Genomic DNA, 10,520 nt, shown 5'->3' on the forward strand with positions numbered 1-10,520 from the left:
GTTTCCCCTTTCTATTTATGGTTTAAATGATTCAAAAGTGATCTATGTGAACTGGATATCTAAGCATATCCAAATCTAGCTGAAGGCCTTTCTGGACTCCCAGTTGCCTTTAGGGTTAAATCCAAACCATTTAGTGTAGCATACAAGGCCATTCAAGGTCTAGCCATGGCCTCCTTTTTCATTTTAACTTTATCCTCTCTTGGCATCACACACTACACAAAATTTTATGACTGCTGTTGATTTTGTTCAAAATATCTTTGTTCAATGCCACGTTCCCCTCTGTCTGACTCTTAATCTTGATTCAGAATTCTCTCTCTCCTTATCCTCTGTCATAGAATTCCTGGGGTTCCATCTGAAACCCCATGTGCAGTTAGTTTTCCCTGTGCATGTTCTCATGATGCGCTCTCCTACCAAAGCACTTATGACATTGCTTTTGTAACCGAGAACATCGCCTATTCACCTATATATCCACTATTTTATGATCTTTTCAAAGGCAAACAGTGCATCTTTTATTTTTCACCTGGACTCCAGTGGAAGCCATTTCCTACTTCCACTCAAGCATCATCACATTCATTTTTTCTATATAACAACCATTGAGAACTTTTAATAATATAGATTAAATTATATCATCATAACTCCTGTTTCAAAACCTGCAGTAGATGAATATCATTGAACTTATCTTACCATAGGTGTTGATAAAGCCAGAAAGATCCAGCCCCTGCCTCCTCTCAGATCTCCTTTTACTCACACACCCTCATTCAGGTCCTTCTCTTTCTGCCTACTCTTGTTTTCAACCTTAACTTGCATGGGTGATTCTTTCCCTTCATTTTTATCTCATCTCAGATATTACCTTCTCAGAGAGATTTTTCTAATCACCCTTGTCAACATGTCCTCTATACACATGTCTCTTCCTATGGTAGTCATTGAGGATATTCTCAAAATATTTGCATTTTTCCCTTTCTCTTGGAACACAGTAAGACTGTATTTCCCAGAAAATTGTGGTTAGGAGGGACCAACATGTTGGGGCCCCACCCAAGTGGTTAGCTTTGGCCAACCAGTCGTGATCAGAGGAGACATAGGTTTCTTCCTCTGCAGCATTCCTCTGATCCATTGTCTTCATAGCACTCACTGCTTCCTGGACTACTCTAGTTCATGTGCTTCTATAATTACTTATTAAATGCCTACATGCTTCTTTCTCCCCTCATGTAAGTTCTGTGAGACCAGGAAAGTCTCTTTCTATCCTAGTGCTTGGAAAATGCCTGCCACATTGCAACAAATCTATGTTTAAAGAGCAAGTAAAGGAGTCATTGAGGCCAATATACTCATTGTAAAGATCATGAAACTAATTTGGCATCTCTCTTGTCCTAACTAGATGTGTAATCATGGGTAACGTTACTCAACCTTTCTGATCCTTTAAATCTTTCTTTTCCTTCCCAGGCAACCAATTGAAGAAACAAACCCAAAAAGGGTAGACTGCCTCATGTAACTTGAAATTTATTGAGATCTTTTCATAAGAGACAAAATTTTACCATTACCTTACAACAGAATAAAATAAATATTATTAGAAAAGAAATGAGCTAAACAGCAGTATTTACATATTAAAAATAAATTAGTTTATAGATACTTTTGATTATTATATGAGCTAATTATTAAAATTTTCTTTTATTTTGAGCCTTTATGTGAGAAAGGCCTTACCAGAAGTTAATAATGGTTATAGAGAAGGCAGACTCTGCAGTTTAATTATGAAAGCTAAATCTCATCTATGCTACTTGTTATCTATATAACCGCAGTCAAATTGTTTTGTAAAATAATGAAATCTTACCATTTGTAATAGCATGGATGGACCTGGAGGATATTATGCTAAGTGAAATAAGTCAGTCAGAGAAAGACACATCCCATATGATTTCACTTATATGTGGGATCTAGAGAACAATGTAAATGAGCAAACAAAACAGAAACAGATTCATTGATACAGAGAACAGACTGATGAATGCCAGTGGGGATGGGGGTTGGGGGGACTTGGTGAAAAGGTGTGAAAGAGTTGAGCAGTACAGATTGGTTGTACAGGATAGGGAATCCAGTCAATAATAATGTAATAACTACTCCTGGTGTCAGGTGGGTACTGGAAATATCAAGTTAATACTTTGTGAAATATATGATTATCTAACTGCTATGCTGTACACCTAAAACTAATACAAAATAATATCGAATGTAAACTGTAATTGAAAAAAAATATATATTTTTCAAAGACTTTGAACATTTACCAAAAATAATTATTTTATAATTTCTGTTTCTGTGAAATGGGGTGGTCTCAATAAGCACTTCTGTTTATTTATTTATTTGTAATCAAACTCAATACAAGTAGATGAGTGATCTTTTTTTCCACTGGGTTTTAATTCATCTAATTTAATTAATTTGAATCTTAGGCCAAATTATATGCCATACACATGCCAGGTATATGGCATGGAGATAAAGAGAGAAGTGTGAAGTGGGTCTTGGCATTTCTCTTGGAATCTGCCATGAGTCAAGAAAAGCTCTGACTCCCTTCCTCTGGAAGAAAAATACAAAGCATCATGTAAAGTTTCTATTTTATAAATTCTTACAACCTACCCATGAATTTCTTGAGTCTACAGACACCAGAATTAAGGACCTAATCCTAGAAAATAAAGTGAATCTTAAAGAAAATTAGGGGCATTAACAGCTGAAGTATAAACAGGAAGGCAAGCCAGGTTGGGGAGGATAATATAACAGAGACCAGGAGGCGTATTCATTAGTGATGAGTGTGTGTGAGCATTACAAACACGAGAGTAATATCAACATTTAGATTTGAGTGTTTATAATGGTATATTCTTTTTCCTTCCTCAGACTCATTTTAAAACTATTGCCATCTGGTTATTTGTGCTGCCCCTTAGTAGGTGGTATAACAGCCCACAGAGGTTTAGACATTGGTAGCTTAAGAAGAAAAAACAAAAAAGACAAGAAAAGCCTTAGGGAAATACCACATTTTAAATTTATAAGATATATGTTTATTTACAATAAGAAAACAAATGAGTAGTTTCACCTATGAATCATAAATAGATAAACCAAACAAAGCAAATAAAATACAAATGGAATTTAAATATATATATATATATCAGACAATAGCAGCATATTCACTCCTTTCACAGATTCTGCTTTGATATTTGTGACTACAGCTTATTTTGGGCTGTAAATAATATTGAGCTAAAAAACTAGTCCTCTAGATATATAGTTGACAGACTGCTGAATCAGGAGAAGTGACCCTTTCCCCAAACAACAATTTATCTTCTGTAAGCCTCTTTTTGAATCAGATGGATCTATCTAGATTTCTGAGCTTACATAATCTTCTTCTTGAGAATTTTCCATTATATCATTGAAATGGATAAAGAACATGATTTAAAATAACTAGACCTTTGAAACCAAATCTGGAATATGTGTAGAGTCAAAACATCAATCGTATAATAATTCGATAAAACATGGAATTTTTTATTATTGACATTTTTGAGGTAACATAGTTCCTAAAGAAATAAAGAATGGATAGAGGAATAGAAATTAGTGTAAATTTTGGTATATGTTATTTAGTTTTATTTAAAGTAATAAAGTGTTTTCTAACTTAGATAATTTTAAGTGTACCATATGTTGTTTCTTTTAAAACTTCAATGCATATCACTATTCTGTTTATTTATTCACATAGCCCTCTGGCATGCTTCCAGAAATAATTTAAGCTATAACCTGGAAATAATAGAAGTTGTAAAAAGGAAGGATTTAAACAAAGGCAGAATAAGGATGAGTAACATGAGTAAATATGAGAGTGAGATTGGTCCAAACAAATACATATCATGAAAAATTATCCATAAAGTTGGCTCTAAATTCTAAAAAGCAATTGAAAAGAGAGTACATGGTGAGTTTGAGGATTATTCACAAATATCAATAAAAAAGACTCATAAAAAAGAAAATCTAATTTTGACAAGAGAGTAAAATTACTAGCAATATTGAAGCAAGAGAGAACTAAAAATGGTCCACAGCTTTCTAGAAGTAATTCAGAAACAAAAGAAAATGTAGTGAGTAGTTGACCTATTACCCACTTCTACCAAGGAGAAAAACGTGCGAGGGGAAGAAAAACCCAATAGACATTATCTTTTTCTTTTCATGATAATAGGGGGTTATGAATATAGTCCGGCCCAGCCCCATGTAAAGAAGGTAGCAGTATTGCTCTTCAAGGATGCTAGTCCAAAAATCTTCCTACTCCTACTTTTCAAGAAACTGGAAAATCTAGATTTTTTTGTTTGTTTTTGCTTTTAATCTCACCCAAGGATATTTTTTCATTGATTTTTTTTATTGTTTTTTTAGAGAGAGTGGAGGGGAAGGATTAGGAAGGGAGAAAGAGAGGGGGGGGGGGGGGGGAGGGGGGAGAGAGAGAGAGAGAGAGACATGTGACAGAGAAACATCAATTGGTCTCCTCCTGCACAAGCCCCTACCAGTGAAACCAAAATGTGGGATGTTGAGTCCGAGTTCATTGTCTGGAAAAAACGAAGAATGAAGTAACAAATACAGTGGGAGAAGCCAGTCCTGGAAAAGGTGTGGCTGGGGTTCCAGGAGCCGCCCAGCGCGCAGAGCTTCCCTTCCATGCTACAGTCAGGAGTCTTTTGGCATCCGGCCACAGGAAGGGAAAGTACAACCCAAGATCCCCACTAGTCGGAGTCACTAAGACACCCCAGCTGGGCGGGGACGGAAGGGTGTGCGCCAAAGGCATGAACTTTAAAATGTGTGGCTATTGCTAAGACAGGCAGCTTGCAGATAACCAATCCCAAGGATGTTGCTAAGGCAAAATTCTTTGAAAGGACCAATCCGGAACTAACAAGCATATGTCCAAAAAGGCTGGCGACCTTCCTCCTCTCTCCTGGCACAGCCAGCAATGGAGACCGGATGATCCCGTTGCGGGGGAGCACACCCCTGTTCCCACCTGGCTTACGGCCGTGTGCACCTCCACACATGGACTAATAGCCTCGCATTAGCTCGGGTGGCGCCCCGGCTACCTAGCTTCCGTCTGTCTCCTCCCTGGGACCTGGACCGGCATCCAGCCTGCAGTACAGGTACCTGTAAAAGGGAACCAGACCTGAGACTTTGGCGGCGGCCTGAGGGCTGACGCTCTAACCACTGAGAAAAACTGTCCAGGGCAAAAAAAAAAAAAAAAAATCTAGATTTTTTAAAGAAAATTTTCAGATTTTTAAAAGGTCAATAGTGTATTTGCCAAATTTTATATACTGAGCAGCAGATTCAATATATAAGTTGCCACTCTTCACTCTTATTTTAGACAAAGTAGAAAAATTGATAGGCTATACTTCCCATTATTTATTATTTTAAATCACTGAGTGACAATTACCTGAAATACAATGTTTATAATTTATTGGTGAGCTCTCACTGCAGGTTATAAAGTTCAGCAGATCTGAGCTTTGTTTTGTTTTGTGTTGTTTTGGAGGAAGGTTAAGTAGTAGGAGAAAGAACCGAAGACCATTCGGTGCTGCATGGAAGGTGGCTTCTTAGAATTGCTTAGCTCAGTGGATCTTGGAACTCCATTTGATTATTCTCCTTTCTTTTCCCTGAACACTGAAATCACATGATTTTCAAGTTATCTTTAGAAGAATACTAGGCTTGAAGATGTCACAATTCTTTTTTTAATTATTATTTTTTTCAATTACAGTTTACATTCAATAATAGTTTCTATTAGTTTCAGGTGTGTACCATAGAAGTTAGACAGTCGTATAGTTTACAAAGTGCCCACCCCCCCAATATTTTCAGCACCTACCTGCACCAGACATAGTGATTGCAATATTATTGACTATTTTCCCTGTGCTGTACTTTACATCCCTGTGACTATTTTGTAACATTAAACCAACCTCAGCATCCTTTACCACTGTAGTGGTTAGGCCATAGTGTTAAATAGGATACTCTGCAGATACTAAATTAAATATAGTGGGAAGTTGCTATGTCACATTTCATATATATCTTCCAAATGTGCAGAGACTCTACCATCTTTATTGATTGTGTGTACTCACTCATTTTGTTCAATCAAGAAGTCTGTATATCTGAAGTCAGAAGGATTTGGATAACTAGGAAAGTAGGAAAAAGAGTTGGCTGGTTTTGCAAGGCATTTCATAGCCAGCCTAAAGTCAGGGCCTTCTCTGTAAACTGGGTGTAATTATTGTGTTCTTTTCTAAAAAAAACATCACACACACACACACACACACACACACATATCTGCATTTATTTCAGAGAGGAAAGGAGAGGGAGAGAGAGAGAGAAACATCAATGATGAGAGAGAATCATTGATCACCTGCCTCCTGTACTCCCCACATTGGGGATTGAGCCCACACCCATGCATGTGCCCGGATGGAGAATTGAACCGTGACCTCCTGGTTCACAGGTCGATACTTAACCACTGAGCAATGCTGGCCAGGCATTATAAGTGTTCTTAACAGAGGTTACTTTTGGAAATTAGTTTAATATGTTTTCTTTAAATTTGAACTCCTATTTTTTACCAACAGATTTACTTGTGTGTTTTGGCTTCAGCGAGGATATTTTTATTTTTGGTTGTTATTTCATTACTATTCTAGGAATGAATACTTGGGAAGTAGAGTGAAGAGTCAAGGCAATTTTGAGAACCTTTATAATATTGTACCACCTGACATTATAGTTGTTGAGCATCTTTAAATTAGGAAAATATTAGAAACCAAACTATTTATATCATAAGCGTTAACAGCATTACAAAATTGTATAGTTATAATAATAATTTACAGATATCCAGTTTATTTCTTACAACTCTGCAGACTCTCAACTTTCCAGGTGAACAAATAAAGGTCTGAAGAGTTTAAGTAGCTGCCTTGGTGATATAATTGTTATTTTTAGCTTTGACCTAAATGATTCTAATCTTAATTCATAGTGACATGATCCCTATCAAACCAGCACATTAAATAATAGGTAACTCACATGAACCTGTTTCAAATTCATTATAGTGTTACAGAATAATTGCTGTTATAGATATGTAGATTAATTGCTGGATTAGTTCTATAAGACAATAAATTTATTACATTAAAACTCATGTATATAAACATATATTCTAAAATATTTTACAACAATTCAGAGATGCTGGCTACTTTATCTTACAATATTAAATATTAATAAAAATTTAATATGCTACTGATTACAGTCAAATTATTCAGTTGTACTATGAATCATCTATATCACCAACATTTTTTATTTCCTTATTCTTGCTTATGCTTACCAGAATATTTTAACCTATATTTTTAGTTATCAGGTTTTGAGGAATATAGTTATCTGAGTACTGTATAAATTATTAATTGATAAATTGACTTTGAATATATAGTGCCTCATTAAATTCTTATGTGTCTGCTGTGATTCTAGATTTATAATCTTACATCCTAAAGAGTTTGTGTTTATTATGGGGTCTTTTTATTTTCAAACTTTTGAATGTTATTCTATAAAGATTTTATTAGCCAGAAAGTACGTATTATTTATTTAGTTATCTCGTAAAAGTTCAAAATAAATTAACTAGAGAAGTGTCAAAAGATCAACCAAAGTCAACATTTAGAGTAGAATGTGAAACCTCTTTTATGTGTCAAAGAGAATAGGCTTTCAAAGATCTAATCATTAAGACACTAGTTAAAATTACAATAGAATTGTCATACAATATCTTGTTCGAAACTTTTTTTTAATGTAAGTGACATTTTCAGGAATTCTTTTGGAGATAAACATAATTTTCTCTTATTATTGTTTCCGAAATGAATTTGAAAATACTAGAAAGTATTATAGCTATTAAACAACACTATTCAAAAAATGTAAAATATAAAAAGTCAATATATATTCTCTCTATCATCATAAAAATGTGTAAAGAAAGAAAAATATTATCAAGTAAAATAATTTCTCTCCTGGCTTCTCCCCTCTATTCCTCTCTCATTTCTATTTAAGAGATTCGTTCTCCTGCTGGTTGTAATGGGAATGAATTTCAATGCCATCCTGATGGAAATTGTATCCCCGACCTGTGGCGTTGTGATGGGGAAAAAGACTGTGAAGATGGTAGTGATGAAAAAGGCTGTAATGGCACCTTACGATTGTGTGATCACAAAACCAAGTTTTCCTGTCGGAGCACAGGTAAGCAGAACATTGGGTTCAGCATCTACAATGGGCTTCTCGTTTGTAGAATCCTCTTAGCCCATCTTCAATCTATTTCTTATCTTTGTAAGAAGTATTATTGTGTTCCTTCTAATAGGTTGTTCACATTCTATATGTAACAATAATAGTTAATATTTTAAAATATATTTTTATTGATTTCAGAGTGAAAGGGAGAGGGAGAGAGAGAAGCATCAGTGATAAGAGAGAATCATTGTTCTACTGCCTCCTGCTCTCCCCCTATTTGGCATTGAGCTCACAACCCGGGCATGTGCCCTAACCTGTAATCAAACCATGACCTCCTTGTTCAGAGATAGATGCTGAGCCACACTGGCCAGACATTATAGCTAACATTTTTCAGTTTGTCATTTTTCTAAGAATGTTCTCTACATGAACTTATCTCATCATGCCAAATCACAATGAGAAACTAAGGCCAAAGAAGTTTTTAACTTGCTCAAGTTGAAAAAGTCAAAAGAAGTTTTAACTTGCTGGTTCATAGAACCAGCGTGGTGGAACTGAGAGTTTAAACCAGGCAATCTGGAGTCAGAGTCTAGAATTTCAGAGTCCAGCAGGAGACCACCAGCAATGGACATAAATAAATGCTCACCATAAAATGTAATGAAGATGCTGAGAAAGGAAAGACAAAATTATTTACATTTTTTCTAAATAGTAGTTTTCTAAATATGATTGTGCTGTTGCTGGATTCCATTAGAATGAAGGTGATGACTGTCATTCAGACCTTTGATTTGTTTTGAAGGAGTTGCTAAGGTTTATTTATTTATTTTATGAAGGTATTCTACTAATATTATTTTTCCCTTTTGTTTTCTTACAACAGTAGGGTTCACCTGACATGATAAACTAACTCACTTCCCTCTCTATACCAGATGATTGAGTTGAGGATTAGAGAAAAATAGATCACAATGAACTATTGTGGTATAATTAGTGAAATAGGTAATATCCAAATAACCCATGGAAAGCATTTCCTATGGATTTCAGGATATGTTCGTGAATCATCTCTGAAATTTCATTTTATTGTGAAATTGCTTTGAGTTGCTTAAATTATGAGCTCTTAAGATTTATTTTGCTCTCTATTAAGTATTTGAAGCAAAAGGTAAGACAAAGGTTATCACAGCTGTGATTAAGCAAACACTCTGGAAACCACATGGTCCATGGGCATTCAAAGTTATAAAAATGAATCGTGTTTCTTTTCTTAAACACATATTCTGGTTACAATTAAGCATTCAAATAAGAAATAAAAATAATATAAGCTAACATGGGCATAGAGAAATAAATATTTCTGATGCCCATTCCTAGTGAAGGAGTTATGTTTCCAAAATGAAAAATGTTCCAATACTGTTTTTCACAATTATGTGATTCTTTTCAATTGTTAAATAAAGGGTCTTAGTTTGGGGGTTATTACTTGTATTTTAATCTGTAGTTTAAGTATAGTAAGGCACAATGTTTCAAACTATTTATGGAGCCATTATTTGCAATTAGTATGCATATTTATAATAGACATTCATGCATATTACAGACATTAAAATGAACTACTGATATAAGCATTGGATTATAAATATGTGCACATCTATAATCTTTTTGACATTTAAAATTTTACTTTAATTAAATTCTCACTTTTACAAGCTAGCAGACCTTTAAACTACCCAAGATATTGAATTGAAGTTCATATTTATTTTCAAAGATTTCTAAATGCTAGCTTGAGCATTTAAAAGTTTTCAAGGTAATCAACTTATATTTGGTGGTTAAAATGTATTTTCTTTTATACATAACTAGAGGCCCGGTACACAAAAATTTGTGCACTTGGGGGGGGGGGGTCCCTCAGCCCGGCCTGTGCCCTCTCGCAGTCTGGGACCCCTCAGGGGATGACCACCTGCTGGCTTAGGCCTGCTCCCCGGGGGATTGGGCCTAAGCTGGCAATCAGACATCCCTCTGGCAGCCCAGCAGCCCTCAGGGGATGTCCACTTGCCAGCGGGGAGCAGGCATAAACTGCAGTCGGACATCCTTAGCGCTGCTGAGGAGGTGGGAGAGGCTCCCACCATCACCACTGTACTGGAAGCCATCAGCCTGGCTTGTGGCTGAGCAGAGCTCCTCCCATGTGAGAGCGCCCTGACCACCAGAGGGCAGCTCCTGCATTGAGCGTCTGCCCCCTGGTGGTCAGTGTGTCATAGTGACCAGTCATTCCCGTCCGTCTGCTGTTAGGGTCAGTTTGCATATTACCCTTTTACTATATAGGATAGAGGCCTGGTGCATGGGTGGGGGCTGGCTGGTTTGCCCTGAAGGGTGTCCCAGATCAGGGT

The 10,520-nt window shown here is 36.0% G+C and overlaps 1 protein-coding gene across 1 annotated transcript in view; it reads left to right on the forward strand.

The window, feature by feature from the left end:
• The window catches only part of LRP1B (low density lipoprotein receptor-related protein 1B), a 1,756,854-nt gene that overhangs the window by 1,087,241 nt on the left and 659,093 nt on the right, over positions 1–10,520 (forward strand). The window contains exon 21 of the mRNA XM_014548045.1: positions 8,005–8,187. Coding sequence (XP_014403531.1) covers positions 8,005–8,187 — 183 coding nt within the window. The remainder of the gene's footprint in view (positions 1–8,004; positions 8,188–10,520) is intronic.

This window comes from Myotis brandtii, unplaced genomic scaffold, assembly GCF_000412655.1.
Source record: "Myotis brandtii unplaced genomic scaffold, ASM41265v1 scaffold493, whole genome shotgun sequence".
NCBI classification, from domain to species: Eukaryota; Metazoa; Chordata; class Mammalia; order Chiroptera; family Vespertilionidae; genus Myotis; species Myotis brandtii.